Source organism: Eptatretus burgeri, chromosome 3 (assembly GCF_056783735.1).
Source record: "Eptatretus burgeri isolate ZD-2024b chromosome 3, Ebu_testis_v1, whole genome shotgun sequence".
Lineage (NCBI taxonomy): Eukaryota > Metazoa > Chordata > Myxini > Myxiniformes > Myxinidae > Eptatretus > Eptatretus burgeri.
Window position 1 is genome coordinate 55,517,329 of NC_140963.1, and position 25,815 is coordinate 55,543,143.

The 25,815-nt window shown below is 44.9% G+C and overlaps 1 protein-coding gene across 5 annotated transcripts in view; it reads right to left on the reverse strand.

The window, feature by feature from the left end:
- LOC147029950 (protein Aster-B-like) overlaps window positions 1-25,815 on the reverse strand; it is a 261,828-nt gene that overhangs the window by 194,563 nt on the left and 41,450 nt on the right. The window contains exon 1 of one of the 5 annotated variants that reach the window (XM_085873489.1): window positions 16,012-16,603. The exons of 1 other annotated variant lie outside the window; for it this stretch is intronic. Coding sequence is in view for 3 of the 4 variants with exons in the window: in XM_085873482.1 (XP_085729608.1) it covers window positions 6,013-6,446 (434 nt within the window). In the remaining variant the exon portion in view is untranslated. Of the gene's footprint in view, window positions 1-6,012; window positions 6,721-16,011; window positions 16,604-25,815 lie in introns of those variants that run through there. 3 more of the 5 variants (XM_085873482.1, XM_085873483.1, XM_085873484.1) reach the window with 3 other exon arrangements.

Genomic DNA, 25,815 nt, shown 5'->3' on the forward strand with positions numbered 1-25,815 from the left:
ACTTTCCGATCGATGCTGCGTTTCCACTTTCCGAAGTGTTTTTCATTGCCAGTGCCACAGCGAGTACAAGTATCGCACAGTGTTGCACATAATAATCATTTATCAATATAAATGCATACATTTAGAAATAAAAGAAAGAAAATGGTTCACACAAGTTGCCTCGAGCATCTTGATAGCAATTTAGAAAGTTGAAGAGTATCCAGATATTCACAATCAAGAATGCAATGGTATTTAAATTAATTCAAAAAAATTTTTTTTTGGTACAAAAATATTGAATCTTGCGCAAGACCATGATCGCCCTGTTGTAATGACATATGTATCTAAAGGCAATGAATTAAAGAATAATTTGCCCCATAACTACATTAATAAATGCTCAACAAAAAAGCAACTAGAAGGGCACTCGGTCGAGCGTATACCTCTGCCACGTAATGCCTGATCCATGAGAATATTTGGGGCCCAATACATTTTTTGAAATATGCTATACAGTACTATATCATTTTTGGCCCCATCTCTCAATGGTGAAGAATCACTTTAAAAAAATTCAAGTCATCGGATCCGGATTTTCACCAAAATCTAATCAGTTCGTCCTCGTCACACAACAAACCTGTCCACAAAATTTCATCCGGATCCGTACACAACTTTTTGAGATATCCTGTACACAGACAAACAGACAGAGAGGGGTGAAAAACATAACCTCCTTCACCTTTGGTGGCAGAGGTAACAATCCACACCAATCAACCATATTGAATTGTTTTCTTTTTGTTATTGGCAAATTTGGCACAGTAGTGGCATGAGTGATGGTACAACGCTGGGGGAAATTCTTGCTCATCTGAACACAGGTTGTGCTGTGTAATTTTGTTCAGATGGCAAAAGCAGTACAAGTGCAAAAAAGAGAGCATTTAACACTGCAGAGCCCCATAGGGGTATTTGTTTAGGGGACGCCTTTCACACTATGATCCACCGAGTACGGACCACTCGTAAAAAAAAAAAAAAAAAAAAAAATTAAATTAAATTTCACATATATGAATTTGAATGAAAAATTTATAACTTTTTCATTACTGTGCAAAACTGTGTGCATGAGATGCAACTTTTCAAACACTTTAAAATGAACAATATAGATTACAGTCGATCTAGGTGTGGACAAACGCACACTCGAAAACGGGCACGGCTAACTTCGGACATCACAATTAAATTAGAAAATCGTCCAAGTGTGCCGAAAAGATGCCCGGGGCGCTCATCGCTCGCAAGCCTTTCAGCACACCTCGGACAATGAACTTGGCGAACCATCTCAAAAAGTAATCAAGGCCGTCCGGACGTGCTCGTCGAGTCCCTGGTCTGAAGAGTACCGCAAGAACCAAAAGAAATGCTGTGTGAAGTGTCATTTCGAAACAAGTTGCTGTGACAGCAAATGCTGCACAGAATCTGTGCAATCTTCACTTGTTATGGTCAAATTAGCAAACATTATTCCAGTTTCATTGCTGCAAAAGAAAAAAAAAACCAGAAGATTATAGCTGCAGCGTCTCTGGGGCGTATAGGTTATGTTAGATCTAAAAATGAATGATCCATATAAAGTACATCAGTGTGTGGACTCACACACTCACCAATTACAATGGCATTTTCCAATCCTTTGAGAATAATTACAGAACTTATGATTCCAACCACAGGTATCCTCAACAAAGCAGTACAATGATCTTTTCCATTCACAAGCCTGCTAAAATACCAAAAAGTAAAAGTGATAAAAAAATAATTAAAATCTGACATGAGCTACACACAAAACTACGGGCCTTGTGATCATGAGGTGAACGTGATACCCACTATTCCAAAGGTCAAGAACAATGGCAAAATAAAATAGCAACTGGAAGGGTTAAAACCATTCTAATCATTCAGAAAAATTAACAAAGCAAGCCTATGAAAGTGAATGAAAAATAAATTTTAAAATACCCGTTTTCTATATTTTTGGTATACAGTCAAGGCTCATGGAAGACTGGGAACACCGGTCAGATCAGGACACAGAAAAACAAAAGGAACAGCAGAAAGAGAAGTGGGAAATGCCAAGAGCAGGGCCGATGGAGAAAATAGACGGAGACGGACAAACAAGGGATGCGGGTAGCGATGAGGGGAAGGGAAGGGGAGACCGCAAAGGGTGGACGAGATGGATGCAGAAGCAAAATTTGGGGGAGGAGTGAGGGATGGTTTCATGGGTGTAGAAAAGATCATGGTTTTGGATTGGGGGACAATCTGAGATGGCGGTGAACTGCTGTCTTAAAAGACCTGGAGGGAGGAATGAGATTGAAGAGGATGTGGAACTTGGTTCCACTGGCGGGAAAAGCAGAGGAACAAATGGGTGGAGGTGAGCAGTGACTGGATTTTGGTAGATACACGAGAATGGGGTTGATAGTGCAACGAGTGTGCCCTGCAGAAACCAGGGGAGAGGGGGGGAGGGGTGTAGAACAAAGAACAGAGAGGGCAAAGGGTACAAGGCCAGAAAGGAGGTGGAAGAAGGAGAACACTGACCTGTAAGTGATGGCAAAGCGATAGGCTCATAGACTCAGCTTCAGTGTGAGAGATTCCAATAATTGGTTCACGAGTCAGTAAGTGACCACTATATTCGTTATGGGTGTGTGTCTGTCTGTCTGTCTGTCTGTCCCGAGCATAGCTCCGTGGGTTTTGATCAGATCTTGATAAAAATTTGGGTGGGAGGTTTATATCATGATCTAGTTGTGTTTTCCGGAGAATGGGCTGCGCCCATTATGGGCAGAGCCCAAAAAACGTGTTTTTAGGGGGTAGCTGATTTCAATTTGCATCTTCTCCGAGGGGGTTTGTCGAATCTGGCAGGGATTTCGGTATCTGGTTAGCCCAATGGCACCTGCATAGCCCCACGGAGCTCGATTTTTCATTTTCGGTCCAAGGTCACGAACTTAGGAAATGTCAAAAAAAAATCAATAAATTGGGCATCGAGCTCAAAGGGTTTTCAACTGTATCGAATGAAAGTTGGAATGCAATAAGTGCTCTTCGAGTACTACAACTTTCATCATTTACGTTTTTCCCGATTCCCACCAGTTTGCCCATGGCGTCCCCTCGAAGGTCAAAAAATAAAAAAAGCGAACTGTGTACATTGCTCGTGAACCATCGCCGTCTCCAGACTTGTCGATTTTAAAGGCCTTGGTTTCCACGGCATATAGCTGAGAAAGGTGTGAGACAGGGACGCAAGCGCAGGTGGGGGGCGGGGGGGGAGAGCAGTGTTCGATCAAAGTATGGATGAAAGCCTTGTCGGTAGATCGGAGCTTAGATGTACCAAGGAAGGACCTTGCACGATGCAGAATGCCCAGTTAGTGGCTGGCTTTTAGAAGCCAACTTTGAAATGTAGTTTGCCCAAGAAAGATCATGGCTGAGAGGGAGACCCAGGAGTTTGAATAACTCAATTTATTCGAGAGGGAAAAAAACCTAGTATCATGAAAGACCTGGTAAAGATCGATGTATGTAAACCTGGTAGAAAGCAAAAGCAAAGCACGGGGAAGCACGTGCACAGGCATGAAAATGCAGAAAGTGAATTTTATTTTATTATGTCTCTTAATACATGTGATACATCTAAAATTCAATCATAAAAAGGGGGTCCTGATGAAACTTTTAATAAAATTCTCTTCCATTTGAAGGCATGGGTCTGCACAAGTGATACTTGGCACAGATATTAGTCCTTTTCCAGGTATTTTACAGCCAGTCACACATTTTTCCTCATAGTGGGCAATTTTCAGGATGGAGAACGTCATGTTTTTCGTTGTGATATACGAGGAAGAAAAAAAAAACCGTTTCGCCGTCTTCTCGTATGTGCAACTACCTCACAAAGTGCATGAATGCGCAAGTGCCCCTGGACTCCATGATAGGTACGTACTCATGAAGATAATTTTACATTTGAATAAAACTCAGGAGTCAAGCTGTTCTTGCAGTGTTTAAAAATTGGCAGGTATCCTTAGTTATTAATGGCATTAAAAAAATAAAAATTAAAAATAAACCGAGCTCACCGAGGAAATTTCATACAATGGATTCTGCAACAAAAGACTTTGTGGTCAAGAAAATAGCAGCATCCAGCATAATTGTTAACTACGGTATTACATTTCAGAATTTGTGGTTCAAGAGCACAGGAAAAGGAGGAACCAATGACACTTGAACTTTTGTGGCGAGCACTTACAAGTGCTGTTGGATTTGATGTGATAAAAAGCATAAACCATGCAGTGTCAGGAAGATGTGAAGTCCAATAACCGATGGACCAATCATCATGGGGACAGTGCAGCCACAGCTATTAAATGCTTGGTTAGGAAACGGGTTAATTACATATCTTGGCTCATAGTGGAATCCATTAAATCTGCATTTCAGGCTTTAAACATACATAAAGGTCTCTTCAATGATACTTATTACAAACCGCAGCCATCCAGGACCACCACCAAATCATAACATCCACACCACTCCTAGTGTTGGCTTAGTGGTTAAGGTGGCTGGCGTGGGCCCTAAGGGGCCCGAGTTTGAACCCGTCAACCATTTAATTAACACCAAGTGGGGTTGACTCAGCCTGTCGTCCTTCTCTGGCCGGCGATGTGTAGTGGTGTAATAACCATTCGGGTTAACATGCGTCAGAGGGGCGACCTGTCCAGGACTGTCCCCTTGCAAATGAAACTGCCTCCACAACTCTATGTGCTTTTACAACACAAAATTAAAGGTATAATTATTATTACAGTGCATGCGCTGTATACAATTGCACCGAGTTTAAAATGTCCCCGGTGTCGACTGCGTCTCCGGTGTCCCCCCCCACCCCCACGTGCCTCAAGACAGCCAATGACGGCAGTCTGGTAGATGCAGTGCGTAACCTAGACAGAAATAGCGAGAATTGACGGAAATACCCGAGTATTTCATGGAAATTTGTGAAACTAATGTGTTATATATGTGAAAACCATTTAATTTATTGCTTGACGGGGAAAAAAAAAAAACCAAGAAACGCTCCCCTCTCATGTACAAATGAAGGAAAGACGTCATTTCCACCCACCATCGCATTTCGCGCCGAAAGACGTCATTTCCGCCCACCATCGCATTTCGCGCAGATCGCCGATCGCCGAAAGCTATGTTCTTCTTATTTTACATCATTCTTTTGCGGCCTCCTGCCACGCTGTATCGAACGATTTCATTCCTTCTGTTATATATAAAAGGTGCTTATCACAATAATAACAAGATTTTTACATTTCAAATATTAAGTACGCTTTTTAATTGTTTTTCAACTGAAAAAGCATAAATTGCATATTTTAACATTTGGGTACTCATTTGCTTCACCACACGTGCGTATTGAAGGATTTCACTTGCTAATATTATTATTATTAACATCCATAGCCTTAATCCTACAAATAATCACTTTTAAATAGGAATTGGGGGGAATTGTACCACAATGCCATTTTTGTGTCCAATTACAAGGAATTATAAACTTCAAGTATTTTCAATTACTTTTTTCTTTTGTCATGAAGTAAAATGTAAATTAAAAAAAAAAAAACAGAAATTGCATTAGTGTTGAGAGTTGCACTATGCCACTGTCATTAAAATAATTTATAAAAAATGCAAAATCTGTCAAAAACATCTGTATCTATCTTGCTCACACCATTCGGCACACAAGATTGCTAAAGCAGCTTCATTGGCGAAGAGTTACAATCATGGACAGGTCGCCACTCAGGAAACTCAACAGAGTGTAGGAATTTTCAATTTGGTTATGGTGCCGGAGATAACTTGCCTATTATTCACAAAAACCGTCGGATCTTTAACATCCACTACCTAATGCTACGATATGGGACAGAGCATAACATCCATCCAAGGGACGGCACACAATGGATGAATCTCCATGCCAGCAAAACACCAGGGTGACAGTTTATAGCAAGGTTAAGATGACTATCCTACCACCTCCAAATCATCATTATTTTTACGATTAAAAAAAAAAATTTGAATATTAAAAGCAATTCGGCATCCACCAGGCATCCCCACCTATCGCCATCTTCTGACAGTGACTGGTCTCTCGCACGAAGCCACTTTCTCAGAAGAGATTTGCGGCGGCGTGGAGACCCACTGGGAGTCGAGGAACGTGACCAGCTCCCACCTTCGTCGTCGCTTGAGGGTGTGATTTTAATGAGCGGCAGTGGAAGATACATCGATGACGACGATGAAGGACGAGAGCAATGAACACCAGTATTCCGGTTAGAACACATTCTTCGGTGAGATTCACATTGTAACCTCTCCATCAGCAAAGCAGCTCCGCCGGGTTCGAGTTTCAATCCAACTTGTTCCTGCTTGCTTCCCACCTTCCGCCTACGCCGAAACTTCGCTCGCTTGCATTTTACTGTCGGCGTTGACCTTGACAGCCATTTATAACCCAACTGGCCAGATTGAGATGAAGATTGAGATGAAGGAGCATCCAGCATTCTTAACTCTGTGTTGAAGGCAGATCGGATCCTGGGAAGCTATGTCACAACTGCACGAACTGAAACACCAAACAAATTAAAATCCAGAAGTAGAAGCGCAGCAGAAAGGGTGCTGCTGTTTTACAGGTACACCAAACGCGATTCAGATGTTTGGCTACTGACGAATAGGTGCTAAATCCAGCTCTGGAGTGCAATTCAACCTGACCGAGTACAAAGTTACACAAGCTTAGCCGTTGCTCTCCAACGTTGTACAACCTCCCTCGTGCAAGTAAAGCCTCTCGACGTCGGTGGAACAACATCACGTGACCCAGGAGAAACCTGCATCATTCAAAATGTTGACATTGTGCTTCAGTCATTAATACGTGTCATTGAGATACGATCAATTTAAACATGAGCGGTCTTGCCGACCTGGCCTTTTCACTAGCAAGCAAGAAATTTGAATACCTTCACAGTATATTGTAATCGAAAACATTTGGCAGGAAGTTACAAATGCCACGTGTCCTGCACGTCACCGTGCCACATCATTTACCATAACCATACAATGAAAGTGGCTGGAAAAAGCTTCGCCAAATGAGGTTTAACAGAACCGATAATAAATATTTCACTAAATCCACAGCCTGCAAGAAAAAGTTGATCATTATATACTCAGCTTGTTTTACATTCGAAACACAATACTTGTTCTGTTAATATGGAAAAAGACTACATTTGATCCCCATGAAAAAGACATTAAATAACAAGGTTAAGCCATCAATATTGTTATGACTATAAATCGAGTGAGAAAGAGAAGCTGAATGTAAAAATAACCTTCTTAAGAGTTCAAGATATATGGAGGCGAGCCACACAAAGGAGAGAACAATGGAGGCATGGAATGGAAGTGATGGTGCGACAGAATGGTGCAGAGACAGCGCTATCTAGCTTCGGTTCGATTCCCGACACAACTCTTAAACCGTCGGATTGATGCTTCGTGGGCGTCGTTTTTAATCTCCAAGCGCTCCGTCACTCACACGTATGCTAAACTGGGTGTTCCATCTGCTGGCATGATCTGGTACACATTAAAGATTCTATGCAGCGTTTTACCTGAAGAGAAGGTGAGTTTTTGCCGGCACCCTGAGAAAATTAAAAATTCATGCCCAAATCACATTTCGTTGAACCTTAGACATCACCAGCTGGATCATTAAAGTTGGGCATAGTCGTAGTAGTAGTCATACATGGAAGTGACAGAAAAAGGTAAAAGGTAAACAGCAAGTCAAGTGGAAAAGAGATTTTTTTTTTTTTAAAGAACATTTTTAGTAATAAAAATCACTTCCCATAACTGATGAGAAATCTTCTGCAAAAAAGCAAAGGAACCACAACGTGTCCTGAAACAAATTGCCTTCACCTCATGGAAGGCTAATCCGACTGAAGGCAATCTCAGTTCCTTCCACAAAGCTCGGAACAAGTGTGTGTGTGTCCCCTCAGGAGAGCCAGAAAAGAACATCTTTCTCATCTCAAGTCTGAACTCTCAAACCTGTCTCCCACCTGCAAATCCTGGTGGTGTCTGATTAAGTCTGTTTCTGGTGTACGTTCCCCCTCCATTCCCTCCCTTACCTCAAATGGCCACACAGCTGACACTGCACGTGAAAAGGCTGAATGCCGAAACTCTGTTTTGAAATCTTGTGTACAAAACCCATCGCTTTCTGTACCCACCTTACCCAGTCACACCCAGCTGTTCCTGGACTCTATGTCCTCTTCTCCTGACGAGGTGGAGAGCTTGCTGTCAAACCTCAACTCAGATTCTGCAACCGGTTCAGACAGCATCAGCCCACGTGTCTTAAAAACCTGCTCTGCAGCTCTTGCTCACCCTCTCTCTGTTCTATTCACCCTCTCATTTGCTCAACGTCATCTGCCATCTGCTTGGAAATCTGCTAACATCACTGCTCTGCATAAAAAAGGTGCAAAAACAGATCCCTGCAACTGCGGACCAATCAGCAGACCCAACAATGGATGGAGATCCTAAATGCCAGACATAAAATCAGAGCAATCTCCCTAGACATATCGCGTGCTTTTGATACAGTCTGTCACTCTGCCCTGCTCACCAAACTCTCTTCCTATGGTATCCAAGGACATCTCCACTCGTGGCTCGCAGACACTGTGTGGCCCTAAATGGAGTTCTTTCATCCCCTCTTCCTATCCAGGCTGGAGTTCAAGGCAGAGTTCTGGGCCCTGTTCTTTTTCTGGTTTTCATCAATGATCTCTCTGTCTCTCTGGAAAATCCTCTTCATCTCTTTGCTGATGACTCCACCCTCTGCCGTACCATCTGTCGTCCCTCAGACCGGCAAGCAGCAGCTTCTTCGCTCACTGCAGATCTGGATAAAATCAGAAGCTGGTCCAACATGTGGAACATGTCTTTTAACCCTGACAAATCTCACAATCTCTCAATGTTTCTCAAAAAGGACCGTCTGTAACCACACCCCCCCACCCCCCGCTCCCCACATCTACTTTCTCAACAATCTTCTTGAAGTCCTTTCATTCAAGCTTATGGGTCTCACCAACTGTCATGATCTTTCCTGGAAAAGCTACATTTATAAGCTATCCTCCAAAGCCAGTTGCCAACTGGGCGTCCTCCGTCATGCAAATTCCTTCCTTGGCACACCTAAGCTCCTGACCACATACAAAGCTTTCATCCGCAGCCTGATGGAGTACTGCTCTCCCCTCTGGGCTGGTGCTCCCGCCTCACCTTTCTCAGCTTCCTGCTGTGGAAACCAAGGCATTTAGAATCATTGGTATCTGCCACGATGTGGTTCGGTCTTTGGGTCTCTCACTGTCTCACCGCAGGCAGGTGGGTCGTCTGCGTCTTCTGCAGTCTCCTCTCTGACCTTGCCCCCACTGCTCTGTCTGAGATATGTCTCCCCCCCCCATATTTCCGACAGAAACCCCCTTCTGGTAAAACTACCAAAATCAAGAAACACTGCTCACCTTCACTCTTTCATTCCTCTTTTTCCCCACCTTTGGAACAAACTCCCACATTATCTTCAATCCCACTCTTCCCTCAAGGTTTTCAAAACAACTGTTCACCACCATCTCTTATCTTCCACCATCCAAAACCTCGATATTTTCTACCCCTGCTAATACACCCCAAACCCACCTCCTTCAAATTCCCGGCTTTCCTTCCTGAAAGTACCTGTCACGTAAAGACCTGAAAGTCCCTTTTTGTGTCCATTTTGTTTACCCAGTGTACCCCACCCCATCCCTCTCCCTTCCACAGATCTCCTGTCTCTGTTCCCCACTGTTTTTCCTTCCCTCTCCCCCCCCTGGTCCTTGTCTCCTGCTCCCCTTGTTGTGTGTTCTGTGTGTCAGCTCTCATACGAGCCTCGACAGTGTATACAAAAAAAGGATCCTGCAATGTAATGGTGACCCATCCAGGATTGCTTCGAGCATTGTAAAGCTTCTTGACTTGTCATGAATCTCTGCTGTCAAGAGCATGAAAGTCTCCATTATTATTGCTACTTCACCAGTTGCATTCGCAAACCGAACATACATAACCCTAACCCTTTTGGACGTACGTACGGAGAGACGGACAACCCAAAAACATAATGCCCTGGTGACTTCGTCAGCGGAGGTATAATAAATAAATAAACCAATGTCACCCGCAGGGTGACCCGTATCTTGCCAAAAGGTGACCACGTGTGACTTGTTTAAGGTCACACTGAGGTGAACAGAGCTGCTATCCACCAGGAGCGACTCCTTGAGGCATATCTGCCTACGAGAGATTCCGATGAGAATCGTTCTACAGAGTAACCATGAAAAATATGCTTTTGCCTCATAACGTCACCAAATGACGTCATAATGTCTCAAGCTTGACATATCTAGAAAGCACTCATCGAGGTGTTCAATTTGAGGTACTACACGATATGGTTTTTAAAACTTGAAAATTTGACCTTGGGGTCAAATATGTTTGACCTTAGGCGCTAACCATGAAGGTCAAGGCCAATCGCCACCAAAAATTAATCAGCTGAACGCCAGACCATGAACTATATTCCCATGAAGTTCGAAGATGATCCGATCAAAATTACTCAAAAAATAAGGGTTTCGTCGACTCCCCTGATTTGCGACAAAGTGGCCTTGACCTTTGACCTTGACCTTCAAAATTTTATGCGCTGAAAGGGACCTCTATAGGCCTCTGATATGCGAAGTTACAAAAATTTCCAATGATAACTGTGCTCTGCAGAGTGATTTATACGTGATTACAGACAAAAAAATAAAATAAATAAAAAAAACATATGAAGGTCAAGGCCAATCGCCACCAAAAATTAATCAGCTGAGCGCCAGACCATGAACTATATTCCCATGAAGTTTGAAGACGATCCGATCAAAATTACTCAAAAAATAAGGGTTTCGTCGACTCCCCTGATTTGCTACAAAGTGACCTTGACCTTTGACCTTGACCTTCAAAATTTTATGCGCTGTAAGGGACCTCTATAGGCCTCTGATAGGCGAAGTTACAAAAATTTCCGATGATAACTGTGCTCTGCAGAATTTTTTATACGTGATTACAGACAAACAAACAAACAACAAAAAAAAAACATACAAGCTGACTAACATATCTTGTAAAAACTTCGTTTTGACAAGATAATAAAAAAGAATATGATAAGTTACAATGAAAGTACAAAAGTGACCTGATGCTTGAAGGACTTTCCCAATTTTAACCTGCCCGAGGGTAGGTGGGACATTAGTCCAGGAGCCAAGCTCTTCCATTGAAAAGGATCAAATCTGGCAAACTTATAGCCTGCAACACGATGATTAATATTAGACATGGATACACCCCCCAAGAAAATTTATTACTAAATCGCTATTTATTGGTGTTTTATTGTTTAATGACTACAATACGAACTGTTCCATAGAATCAGGACATTTACTTTTCAATTTACTCAGAGATATCTTGAATGGTGCAACGTAAGGGGATACAACGAAACATTTCCGTGAATTTAAACCCACACCCCCCCCCCCCAAAAAAAATAAAATAAATAAAACACTTCACCACTGAACTAGTCTTACCATAACATGGATCATGTATTTCCAAGCTACAGATCACATGTAATTGTGCGTTTTACACGATTTGAGGTGCTTGGGATGTGTGGGGTGGGAGGGTTAACCTAAAATATCCAGTGAGGGATGCGGTGTGAACATCGGAGGTCAAATTAGTGGTTCAGACCTAATCTTCTTGGAATGGTTCAACCATGACCATTGCTGCAATTTGAAAAATTTCATTGTCTATATTAATTTTTTTTTTACAGATATCTAAAATTAGACAATTACAATGCCCAAAAGTTTCAAGCTTGTAGATCCTGCTAAACCAGTTTCATCGAAACAACCTGGAATAGTTTCATCTACCGAATGGGAGCTTTCCTTGCTGTGCCAGGAAGACACTGGGGAGGTCTTGCAATGTCCACCAATTCATCCAACATCGATGTTGGATGTGGGTACAAATCTTCCATGGACAAGCTCTTATAAATTCCAGGAACGTGGATGCATGCCAACGTCTGTGGATGTTAAAGGCTTGATGAAGACATTGGCATTCAACAGACACTCATGGCTAATTTGGCTGTATGGCACAAACTTTGTCGCCTAAAATTCAACAATACGAGGCTGAAGCGGGCCGTGAAGACGGAAGACACCCGGAACGGGAAGAGTCCACACAAGAAGCCCCCACGCAAGAGAGACAGATGGAACCCACTTGTTTCTTTTGTTTGAAAAAAAAACCAGCAAAAAAAAAAAAATCACGACTTCACCATACAAGACTCTAAAATTGTACGTGCTGCTTCCTTGCTTGAAGCTCAGAATTTAAAAGGACAGAGCACCGAAAACGCTCACATGCAGCAGTCTCTTATACCTCCGGATGTTCTAACTGCACTTCTACTTTCGTTTACAGACAACGCACAACCAGCAGCCATGATCAAATATTCCACGGTAAACGATTAAATGGAAACGGTAAATTCAATCAGTTGTTCAGCATCTTAACCCTGGCCAAGTCCCAGTGATTGCTGTTGATCATACACTGTATGCAATGGCCCAGCAAGCCCTGGGCAACTTCACGTGGAGAAGACATCTTCATGACCTGATGTTTGGGAGGTCTGCATATAGAAAAGACAACTTTGTCGGGAGGTGACGTGAAAAACAATGTTTATAGGTCAAGCAGCATGATCATTTCAGATTTCCCAAAGATTTATTGCAACAAATGAGGTTTTTTTATTCTTTTTCCGCTGTTCGGAGATTGGTTGGAAGAGAGTGGGTGGACAAGTGTTCTAAACACAACGTAGTACGTGTACACCAAAACCCTTGAACCCTCCCGAACAACTTCATAAGAATCAAAATAATAAGTGATAGGGATAGTTGTGATATTATAGGTCTACCTCTCTCTTCCTTCAGGTCTGTATAAATCAAATTATATACTATACAGTACTTATATCAAGTTATAAAAGTTATAAAAATGTGGATACGAGGTAGTGGATTCCTTCTTTCTCAATGCTATCTCCACCACAAGGCCTCTGCCCCACGTGCCAACAATAACTGTAGCTCTTCATGTGCTCCATAGATGACGATTATCATTCTTATATGGCTCACTGTGCAGAATTAGAACATGTACTTTGGTGCCTTAATCATATATGTAATCAAAAACAGGGTAACCAACATGTTGGGAGTCAGGGCTTTAACCCCCAGTATATTTCATCACTGGGTGATTTGAGTGTGTCCTGTCCTTCACAATAATACACAGCTAAACAAACCTTGGAGCGACACACGAATAGCCTTGGGATACATAAATCAATAAAACACCTCCTCAAGCGTCTTCTCATGTCCACCCTGCCCGCTCCCCGAAAAACACTTAACCGCCTCAACTGCAGGCCAAAAAAGTGAGGTTTTCCATTCCCGTCCGTCCATCTCCCCTTCTGGGAAGGTACTGCAGGTCATTGGTCCGAGAGTACGACACCCACAAGAAACGAAATGCAGCACAAACTACAGTGTGTCACAAAAGTTGAATGGCATTGAAAACATGGCCGTTACAATGTCCTTACAGTGCAACTTCAAACTTTGATAACTTTATATTTACACATGATCAAAGTAAACTGTAAACAGCATATGAAAGCATAATTCATAAAGTTTTAGTTCATGTTGTAATTATTGTTAATTATACAAGTCTCCTGGGTATCTTGAAGGGGTTGACATTTTCTGATGAGGCAACTTCTATATCAGTGGCAAAGTCCGACAGTGCAATTGCCACATTTTTGGGAACAGAAAAACCTCAGGAAGTTTAGAAACGTGAAAGAGACTCAATAATTAAAAAGTAATAATAATAATAATAATCTGTCCGGTGTGCTCTCACGAACACAACGCATCATTGGTCCTCTTCTTTTGCAGAAGCGTTGCTTTTATAAGGTTAGAGGATTTCTTTACCACTAAACTCACGACGATTCCATGTTTCAGATAGCACCTTCCTCCAGCAAGACGAGGCCCCTTACCATAGAACTTCGAATGCGAGACGGTTCTTGAATGACATCTTCCAAGACAAGTGGATTTATAGACATGGACCAATTGCTTCGCCACCTCATTCCCCATCGGAATACTTGTTGGGAGCTACGTTTAAAAGTGTTGTTTACTCATCAAAAATTATTTTGATCGAATTAAGACGACAATGACAAATGCAATTCATTAGATCTCTCAGCAGGAACTGCAGAATGTTTTGAATGAGCTGGAAAATCAGATTCAACGATGTATTGTGAAAAATGTTGGTTATGATGAAGCTGTAAATTTTGAACTGTATTCTTGAAGAAAAAAAAAAGAACAACACTTTATGAAGTAGAACGGCACTCGCTGGAGCGCATACCTCCGCCACGCTGAACAGTTTACGTTTCGTATCCCACCTATCGGCCAGATCTGGATCCAAACCTTAACAAAAAGCTAATGAGCTTGTTCATGTCATCTACCCAACTCATCCACCAAGTTTTATCCAAATCAATCCACAGTGTTTTGAGATATCGTGCTCTCTATCGTTTTTTTGACCCTACTTGTCAACGGTGAAAAATCACTTTAAAATTCCAGTATCCGGGTATCCGGATCTTCACCAGAATCTCATCAATTCGTCCTTGTCATACACCTAACCTGTCCACCAAGTTCCCTCCAAATCCATCAATAATTTTTTGAGATACCCTGCTCAAAGACAGACAGACACACAGACAGACAGAGGGATGAAATCACAAGGTCTGTCCAACCTTCAATGGAGGAAGTAATTATGCTTTCATATGCCACTTACCATGTGCGTCTATCATGTGTACATCCAAGGTTATAAAACTGGAAAAATTGTACAAAGAGATGATAAACACCCGGTACATCAAACTCGAGGGAAAGGTAATTTTTACTTCACCATATGAAACAAAACCTGCTGGAAGTGGGGAAGCAGAGGGGGGCACAGCAACGTCCCGCTGGCTGGGCAGACATGCCGAGGAGACAGAGGAATGAACTGCCGGGGGTGGGGGGGTCAGGTGGGGGCACATCAACATACACATGCTCATGTACTGCGGGTGGGGGAGGGGTACTACTGGGGGGAAGGGCAGGCCAATAGACTGATGTGGGTGGGGGGTGAAGTGGGGGAGGGCAACATGCATGTCGACTAATGTACTGTTGGGGAGGGGTGGAAGAGAGGGACACAGCACGCAGACTAAAGTCATGGTGGGGGGGAGGGGCAGACAAATGTACTGCTGGAGAAGGAGGGTGGGGGCACAACGTATACATAGACAAATCTACTGCAGAAGATGGGGGAGGGGCTACACAGCACACAGACCAATGCACTGCTGGGGAGAGTGGTGGGGGTCAGACCAATGTGCTGATGGGGGTGGGGGTGAGGTTGGGGAGAGCAACATGCATGTCGACTAATGTACTGTTGGGTGGGGGGGATGGAAGAGAGGGACACAGCACATAGACTAAAGTCAGGGTGGGGGGGAGGGGAAGATGAATGTACTGCTGGAGGGGAGAGGGGTGGGAGCACAACAGTATATACATAGACGAATCGACTGCAGAAGATGGGGGGGGCTACACAGCACAGAGACCAATGCACTGCTGGGGAGAGTGGTGGGGGTCAGACCAATGTGCTGATGGGGGTGGGGGTGAGGTGGGGGCAGAGCAATGTACACATAGACCAATGTACGGAGGGGGAGGGAGAGGGAGACAGCATGCAGACTAAGAAAGCGGGGGGAGGGGAGGAGGACAGAAAATGTACAGTTGCGGGGGGGGGGGGGAGGTGCAGACTTTTGCACTGTTGGAGAGAGGATGGGTGGGGGCACAGAAACGTACAGCAGACCAACAGGGACAAACCAATGTTCTATGGGGGGAGGGAGGGGAGGGAGGCACAGCACACAGACCAATGTACGACTTCTTGGGGTGGTGGGGGGGGAGGTTATACACTTACACAGAATAATTTACCACATTGGGGAGCATGACCGATGTACTACCAATTTGAGGGGGGGGGGTGACACGTGCTCATGTACTCCCTCACGGCGGGGAGAGTTGAAAATGAAGCTGCCGAGGAGTCTCTTACCTTGTCAATGCAAATGTCCCATTCAGCTCAGCAGCCGCCAGGCGGTTTTACACCACGTGGAGAGCGTGAACCTCCTCAATCAGGAATCGCTTTCAATGAATGATCAGACATGTCGTTCATTGAAGTCGGACACGGAAGGAGCACGATTCGTGGACGAACGGCAGAACTATCAATTCAAAGTTGAGGGAGAGAAGCGCGGAAAGGGGACTGGCTCAGGGTTGGATATTTAAATAAAACGAAGAGGAGAGGGGGAGGGGAGTACAGGTAAGCTTAAAATAAATAAATAAATCAGGCATAAAACAGGATACACGGAGAGAAGGAAAGATCGTTTTATAATCGTAAAAAGTCCGTAAAATAAACGCTGCGAAATGGTTCGGAGACGATAAAAAAAAATCTGTTCGGGTTATTAATATGACCGGAAATAGGGGGGAGTGGGGGTCGGGGGGGTGCTCGACGGCAATCAGGGTAATTCAGAGTGCTGAGGTGGTTTCCACGTTGGTATTGTAACAAACAAGGCGATAAATAGTCGCGAGTTTACTAATCCACCAAAATATTTTCGTACAACGCAGTTGAATGTGTTACAATTACAGGAAAGTGTTAAAAAGTTAGAGATTTTGCGCGGAGCCATCGCGAGCACTGAAACATGCCACCGCCGGGCAACCAATCACAGCGCGGCAATGTGAACCAGCACCAACGGGAAAACCGGCAAGTTCGTCCAATCACAGCGGAGCATTACCATACAACCTCCTCATGGGAGGTGCAACCAATCGGCGGGATGACACGAGCCTGCGTCAAACTATCGACCAATGAGTGCGTGAGAACGGCGATCAGCTGAGCGCGCGATTGTATTGATTACGTCACGAGCCTGAACAGTGCTCACCCCCCCTCTCCCCTCGACAGGTGGTGCCAAAATAAAACAAATACAGCAACATAAATGAGAGCGTAAAGGCCATTGTGGCTGGAAAGAAAGTGAAGGTTGGGGCATGATAACACAACAAAAATGACAAATAACTGACTCAGGAAGAGGTCGACAATTTATAGGATCTTGCTCCAGAATGAAATACCTGCACAATATACATGTGCTCCCACAACAAGAAATGAACAATAAAAGGATGCGCCACGGCACACTCCTCTGCACTGTCCGATCAGAGTGTTTCATCATTTCATGTGTTACAGGTAAGCCTGTTGTTGGCTTACGTGTTAGGGTGGTTGGCTTGGGATCTTAGGGTCTTGAGTTTGAGTCCCGTTTGCCACTGAATAAACACCAGGTGGGATTGACTCAACCTGTCATCCTTCTGGGGTTGGAAAAATGAGTACGGCTGTGCTGGTATTGGGGCACAGCATCAGTGGCATTGTTGTGCCCAAACAAAATGATAGCAACGTGGCAGCCAAGCTGCCATACGCAAGAAGAAGGTGTGCAATAGATATTAGTTTGTTGATGTAGTACAATGTATGCACATAAGACATCAAAAACCAGGCTGAACAATTTAACTTTTGTATCCGGATCTTGACCAAAATCGAATCGATTTGTCCTCGTCACACCAAATTTCGTTCGAATCTGTCCACAAAGTTTTGAGATAACCTGCTCACATATATATATATATATATATATATATATATATATATATATATATATATATATATATATATATATATATATATATATATATATATATATATGTATATATATATGTATATATGTATATATACATATATATGTATATATGTATATATATATATATACATATATACATATATATGTATATATATATGTATATATGTATATATATATATATATATACATACATATATATATACATATATATATATATATATATATATATATATATATATATATATATATATATATATATATGTATACTATCGATACCCGTGCACATGCACGGGATAGCAGTACAACATAGCTGGTAGCAGATGACAGACCGTACACGGGGAATGACAAGAATATGCATTGTGCAAAATGCAAGTGGTACTATGGAACGCAAAGACTTCCCAAACATTGTCGGCATGTCCGCTAAGTGCAACAGCAATTTCATAGGGATCGTGTGACGGCGAGCCAAGTTTTTAGTGTGCAAGCTTGGTATTATAATAGAGATGTATGTAGATATATTTATGTATATATATATATATATATATATATATATATATATATATATATATAAATATATATATATACATATACATATATATATATATATATATATATATATATACATATACATATATATATATATATATATTGTTGCAGGCCGGTGGGGTCCGGTGAAAAGACCACAAGGTGGGGGAAACTACGCCAATTCCTACCAGACTCCTCGGAATTGTAGGCCATCGCTCACGGATAATTCCGTGACGTGGCGGGTCACTCAACCGACCGTGGACGCCAATAACTCAACCGCGTAACCTAGAATCAGGTTACCTAATTAACCATGCCCTTGGTACTCCTTGTCCAAACCAGATCACTCTACCAACTACCTTTCCGGATCGGATGCAGTTGAGCGGCACTGCCAAGGACGTACCGGCTAAAGAGAACAGATGGTTGGGAATAAAGACCCGGCTAAACTTAGATCCGAACCATGGTGGACCGATGGAGGAAAAGACAAAGGCGAGCTGGGAACATTTCTACAATTATTATTTATTTACAATAAGCGAGGAAAAGCATGTGGCACAATAAAAGGTTAATTGGGGATGTAATGCAGGGAATGATGAGAGAGGTGTGGGGTGTGACAATTATACAAGCAACTTACAAAAGCAGACAGTGCAGACTTGATGTGAGATTAATAAAAGCAATAGCAATCACAACAATGAAGAACTTATACAGGCATATCTAATGGACAGGCACCAACACACTCAGACACACACTCAGACAAAATAAACCCAATGAAAGGCAAAGGACTTTTGCAGCCAGGGGGGGAGGGAGTTGAGGTCACAGTTTTTGGTACCTGAGCGTTTCGGGGGAAGGAATGCTCCGTGGTGTGGCACCCAACAAAAGCTGTGCAGTTCGGTCCACAGCCGCACGTGTGGTAATCGTGTCTGTAGCAGGAGCTTGAGTGGAGGAGAGCGGAGTCCAAAATGGCGATAGTTGAGCAGCAGCAGGACCAGACAGGAGGTTTGGTCGAGGTCGTGTCAGTGCGGACCAGTAGGCTGGCCGTCGAGTTGAGACGCAAGGAGAGCCAAGCAACCGGAACAACTTCGCAACAACTCCTTCAATTCCCTTTCGCACTTCTCCTTCCAACGGCTTCCCACAACAACAACAACAACAACAACAACCTTCCCATCCAACAACAACCTTCCCATTCAACAACTCCAACCGACTTCTTCCTTTCCATCCACCCCAACTTCGCCCCAACTCTGAGGATTGCTCCGTACTTTATAGATCACGGAGCTCGGGGAGGAGGCATGGTGAAACCGACATCATCATCCGATCTGAGCATCCCGATTGGACCGGGTCTTCATGTGGTGCGCCTTTCTGGGCGGATTTTCGGCCAGATGATAGTTTGGCCCGCCCACGCAGCGCATGTCTGGGCTTGGGAAGGTGGATGCCAATGCGGCTTCCATAGCGAACGTCGGGATTTTGCCTCTGAAAATGAGTCGTTGGATAGATGGTGGTACGCTGTGGCCAGTGAAACGAGGGTAGCAAGCAAGACAATTTCACCTCAGAAAATAAAAGGAAGGAATAAAATAAAAGGGGAATAATGATCTAATAACCTAACTATAGCCCATCGCAACACACCCCCAATGTCTTCCCACTACACAAGGAAGGGATCTATCTACTCGTATATTAATGGAATAACTGACTCGGGACAACTCTCTGTTTTTTGCATGCGGTTTCGGGAACCGTAACACTACCCCCCTCCCTTTTGCTCGACTCGACCCGAGTCGTCAACATTCATGTGGCATGCAGGTGTAGGTTCCCCTTGTACATTTTACCTACGGATCCCTGAGTGCGACATTTTCAATACATGTCCCAAAAATAAATAACCTTGTGCGTTGCGTAACTAAACTAACAGACTCATTCGGACAACTTATCTACATTGCTGGAACTAAACAAACAGCAAGTGGGTCAGAACTATACACATTTCTAATATTTACACTACCCATGGCCCAGGACCTGTGACTTGAGGAGAGAACAATAAAGGCAACATTCGGGGATGAGTGCAGCAGCAGGCAATCGATGATCAGGTGTCTTCAGGACCCTCAATTGTCCTTTGCTCGTTGGTCTTTATTATTTTTCCTGGCTGCTGGAGGCAACTCACCCGAACACGGCAGGCCACACGCCGTTTCAGAGTCCATTTGAACTGGCCTCTATACAACAAGGAGATGTCCGGGCTGCCAAATGCAGTCCCCGGTAATGCGGCTGCCTGCAGGGCAGTCCTTGCAACACTTTCACAAAGATGGTCCTGGTGCACATGGTAAGGTTGGGTGATATGGCAATGCAAATAAAGGCATGGGGAGGTATGGCAAATGGAGTCAAGGCAAAGGCAGAAAAAGAAAGGCATGGCAAATGCAGACCAGGTAAAGTGCGATGCAACAGGTCAGCACATGAAGCTGGCCGACCTCGGTGTGGTCTCGTGAGGTTGTGGAGGGAGTATGGTGGCGTTGGCCGGTCCGAAGACAGGCTCGGTCCTACCATACGGTCTCCCCCCAACCTCTTGCCTATGCCTGTCCTTGTCCATACCCACCCCCATTAGCTTGCAACAAGCAAAAAAAACAACTAAATTTAGACTTTTATTTTATTTTTATTTTATAATTACGTGTGTCCCTAACCCCCTTATTGTCTTTGTTCGGCTAACCTGTCCTGACTTTGTTCCCAATTCAAGATCCCTTTTGAGAGGATTAAGGAAGAGCAAGTGAATCTGTCTCAAGGCCCAATGCAGCCTCCAAATAGCTCCCACAGGTTTCACAAATTTTCAAGGTGAGTCCAGCGGCCTACGTACAGCAAAGGGATGGATGGTGCGAAGGGGTACATGTTTCCTATCTATCCTAGCATTTATTAAACGTTAATCTATCCCCGGGGCTTTTCAACACGTCTGTCCCTTTAAACTATCAGTTCCAGCAACCATGATTCCCGTCGCCTGTGTTGGTGTTCGTTATTAATTTGGGCCTGGCCCGCAAATTTTCTCCCGTGCTCTTGCACAATTTCGTGGCTGGGCAGCGTGGCTCCAGTGGCAGGTCTCCCCACCTGCCGAACTCAAACTTCGGCACATCCCGGATTACTGAGGCTATCTCCGAGCCTACCTACTCCGTATGAACGTGGGGAATGAACTTCCTGACATTTCCCCGTCGATGTCCACGTGGCATTTTGGCACTTCGGGTCCCTTTCCCATGGGTGCCCGTGCCCATTACACTAACTCGGTCACTTGGACCCATGACCTAGTCTGGCCGACTACTTCGGTGCCCGGGGTGCCCTCTACTCAGTACGCATATTTCCATAGCCACGCTCCCAGCCGGTCAATAGACTCCTGCATCCTTCAAAAGGTTTAGTGCCTTCGTTCGACACCAACAAACCAACATCCGTTTTGGTTGATTTAACTAACCCGCTAACTAACATTACACTAACCCTGGGTTCTCTTGGGTAGGATTCACTCCTCCCCCCAATCATTTGTTCGCACCATGCATTCCACATTCACTCCACTCACACTTGGGCCCGCTGACCCACATTCACTCATTATGTTTCTTTTTAATTAACTCCAACACTGATGCTCCACTGGCTACGTTCCCCGAACTAATTCGTGGTCCCCGTCATCCCTTACTCTAATGCACTTTCCGTTTAACTCGACGTAGCTAATCTACGTCCCCACTACACGTTCCATGTCCATCTATGTCTCCAATCCGTTCTAAATTCTAAACTAAAATCCCCCTAACTCGTTTTACCAGGCCCCATGGAGGACTGCTCATGCCCCCATGAGGCCGGTCTAACTAACGCTAAACCCTTCCCCTAACTAATGCTCCTTTGCCCCACGACGAGGATGTTCACTACATCCTAGCCGGGGATCGGGTACTTGTGCAAAGGCTCAGTAGGCCTTGCATCGCCAGGGCGGCGGTTTGCAACTAGCTCATCCCCTTCCGTTGGCTGATAATTTAAAGCGTAATGTCGCCCTGCTGATCATGTCAAGCGCTCACTTTCAAGCCATCCACCATGTGAGCCAGCGTGCACTACTCACCCGGCCTTCGTGCTGCGCGATCCCCGGTGACGTCACTCGCACACGAACCGCACCGCGAGGCTTGCAACGCAGGCGGGACCGGCCGTGTCATCCCGGGGACCCGCTCCACGCGTCCCGCGAACAGCACTCGCAGCGAGCAGCACATCCAGCCCCAGGACGTGCTCACATGGGGACATGTGCTTTCCGAATATACTCAACATTTGTCTCCATTTTAGCCGTCCACGCCATCTTTTACCAAGCGCCGAGCATTTCACCGTCAGCTTCCGATCACGCAAACGTGTGTGCTTGGGACGCTCGCAAAACACGGAACAGACCTCGCATTCGACGTCCCGTGAAGCTGGTGCGGTTTCCAAAATAACTCCGTCTGTTACACGACCCACGTCTCCCATCTGGGTCGGTCCATGTCCCAATTTCACACATGCACTCACACATTCCATGTCATTTGCACGATACTTACCTTCTAGCACACACTCTGGGACAATCATACTGGGTGCTTGGGTTAACACAAGGGATGCAGGGGCCTCTGCCTCCCCCAAACCTGGCATGTACCCTTTTGCATCATGCAACGGTTCCACCTCGTATGGTCTTACTGGACTCACCTCGTCACGGTCTTCCTCGAGGGAGCATATCGTCTCCCCGTGTTCCTGTGGGAGGTCAATCCGACCTTCGCATTGGGTCCCAAGACATTCCACCAGCTCAACCCCAATGTCCCTTTCCATTTCTATTTGTGTGTGTTCCTCTTTTATCTCGTACAATTCATCCTTTACCTCATTTATGATGCCCAATTCCTGGCTCTTCGTCTCTACCTGCCCGAGTTTACAGGTTTCACTTGTGACTATCGTAGCATCACTCATTACCTCGACCTTGCCCGTCTCCATTGCGGTCCAAACAGCCTCCACACTCACCCTCGACTCGGTCATTCCCCACATAGTGTACTGGTCTCATTCGCCATTTTCCGATTCATGGTCTGCATTTCGCCTCTCACCTTAACCAACTCCGCCTTTATTTCCTCCTGACCCGCCTTAATTTGTCTTTGTAAGTGGATTCCCATGTTCTACATTTCCCCCTTCATTGCTTACATATCACTCCTCTGTGCTTGCGTATTCCCGTCCAAGCGATTTTGTAAGTTTTGCAGCATTTCCATCAATCCGCTCAAGTCAAATGGCCCTGGCGAAGCCAATCCGCCACGATCGGGCGCGGCTCCGACAGGGATCGTTCGGTCCTCCATGGGGGGAATTTGATGCAAGGGGATCTCATGCACCACCGCAGCCGCCGCCAATGCTACCTCTGGGTCTGATCAAAGGGAAAGGTCTTCCTGCCTAGTGTTGTCCTGGGACATGGATTCTTCTAACATTAATTCAGAACCCACCTGTACCAGTCCGTCTTGGTCCGCCATGGTCCGTGCTGAGAATTAAATAAAATTTAAATCCTGCTCTTAATTTGGAGGGAAAGGGGGGGTTGTCAAGCACACCCCTGGTCCGAATCCCGTGAATTTTTTGTGGAGGCGTGGGGTTCGAATCTCACTCCTGACTACCAAACTGTTGAGGGCCGGAGGTCCGGTGGCGAGAGCCACCACTAGGTGGGGGAGGTTACGTCATCTCCCACCAGATTCCCCGGAATTGTAGGCCGTCGCTCTGGATAATTCCATGAGGTGGTGGGTCGCTTAACCGACCGTGGACGCCAATATCTCAACCGCGTAGCGTAGGGTCTTTTTGTCTAGAACCAATTTACCTAATTAACTACGCGATTTTGACTACCGGGGAACCACGCCCTTGGCACGTGTTGCTCGAACCGGGTCACTCTACCAACTGCGGTAGAGTTCCAACGACCGACTACCAACTCCGGTTCGGGTGCAGTCGAGCAGAACTGCCAAAGCCATGCCGGCTATGATGAGCAGATTAACGGGAACAAAGACCCGGCGAAAACTCAGATCCGAACCATGATGGACCAATGAAAGAAAGGACCGAAACAAACTGGGAACATTTCTACAGTAATTTATTTACAATAAAGAAGACACAGAGCAAGACTTATTGCGGAATATACAAGCAAGAATTTACAATGTTCAAAAACACTTATACAGTTTATACTTACAAGACGGGCCCACACACTCAGGTGATGTATTAAAAGACCCCCACAGCCAGATAGGGAGAGACGAGCTGGGGGTCGCAGTTCGCTTGGGTACCTGCACGATGAAGGGAGGCGGTGCTCCATGGTGCGGCACCAGCTAATGGTCGTGCAGCTCGGCCCACAGTCACATGCTTGGGGCTCGTGCCCATGGAGGAACCCGAGCGGAGCAGTCGGAGTCCCAGGGTGGAGATCAGGGTCACGGATGGGACCCAGGAAAACTCCAACGCACACCAGCCAAATGCAGAACTACACCCGAATGCCCCAGACTCCAGCTCAAACCGCACAACGCACACCACCAACTCAACTCCTCCAAAAAACTTTTACTCTGATGATCGTATCGTATTTTTATGGACCTCCCCGAACGGGTCGGGGGCTCAGTGAAACAGACGTCACCCTCCGCCCCGATTGGACAGGACCTTCACGGATCCGCCCTTTTCTGGGCAGGGTCTCGGCCAGACCGGGGAAAACCCCACCCCCTTCAGGCGTGTCTGGATCCGCCAAGAAGAAACCACTACAAGAGGATTTTGCCTCGGGTCCAGCGAGTCGCGGGTTGGGCGGGTGAAGCGCTTGTTCGGTAGCAGGTTGTTGGTTTGTTTGTTGGATGGTCTGTTGGATGATTGTTGGAGGGTTCGTTGGATGGTCGTTAGATGGATTGTTGGATGATCGTTGGAGGGTTCGTTGGATGGTTTGTTGGATGGTCGTTAGATGGTTTGTTGGATGGTCGTTAGATGTAATAAACTACCTAAAAGGACATCGCAACGCACACCTTTGATTCTCCCACTAGACAAAAGGAAGGGACCTGTCTCACATGTACTTAACGGAATAACTGACTCTTGGGACATCTGTGTGTTTTAATGCATATGGTTTCCAGATCAGTAACAATATATTTGATAACACCTGATTTCCGAGCTGTTTGCCATATTAACATGTTTTCAAAATTATAGAGCCAAATTTTTTTGCACCCGTCACATGACGATTGACAGCTGTTTATAAAGATTAATGTTTATGCACATCTCCTTGAAACATCAATAATGCAACGTTGTTTATATAATTGGCTTCTTGAAGTTCCCCCAAACCAAGGGTGAAAGCTACTCAAGGTTTCTGGGTTGTATACAGAACGTGATGTGGTCAGTAATCACACTGACTTCAATCTGCCAATTCCTGAAGAATTGCCGATATCGGTCAAGCACTAATACGGTGTGTGTGTGTGTGTGTGTGTGTGTGTGTGTGTGTGTGTGTGTGTGTGTGTGTGTGTGTGTGTGTGTGTGTGTGTGTTGCATAAAGCACAACATTTTCTCTCTGCTAACTCTCCTCCCCCTACCAGTCTGTCTCTGTCTGTCCTATCCTCGCTCTGCCTTTGCCTAATATGGATCAGCACCCTCCCACCCATCTCTCCGGACGTGTCTGGGCAGTGATTATGTCTGGGTGGTGTTTGCCTCCGGATGTGTCCTGATGTAGTTTGTCTCCGGATGTGTCCAGATGGAGTTTGTCTCCA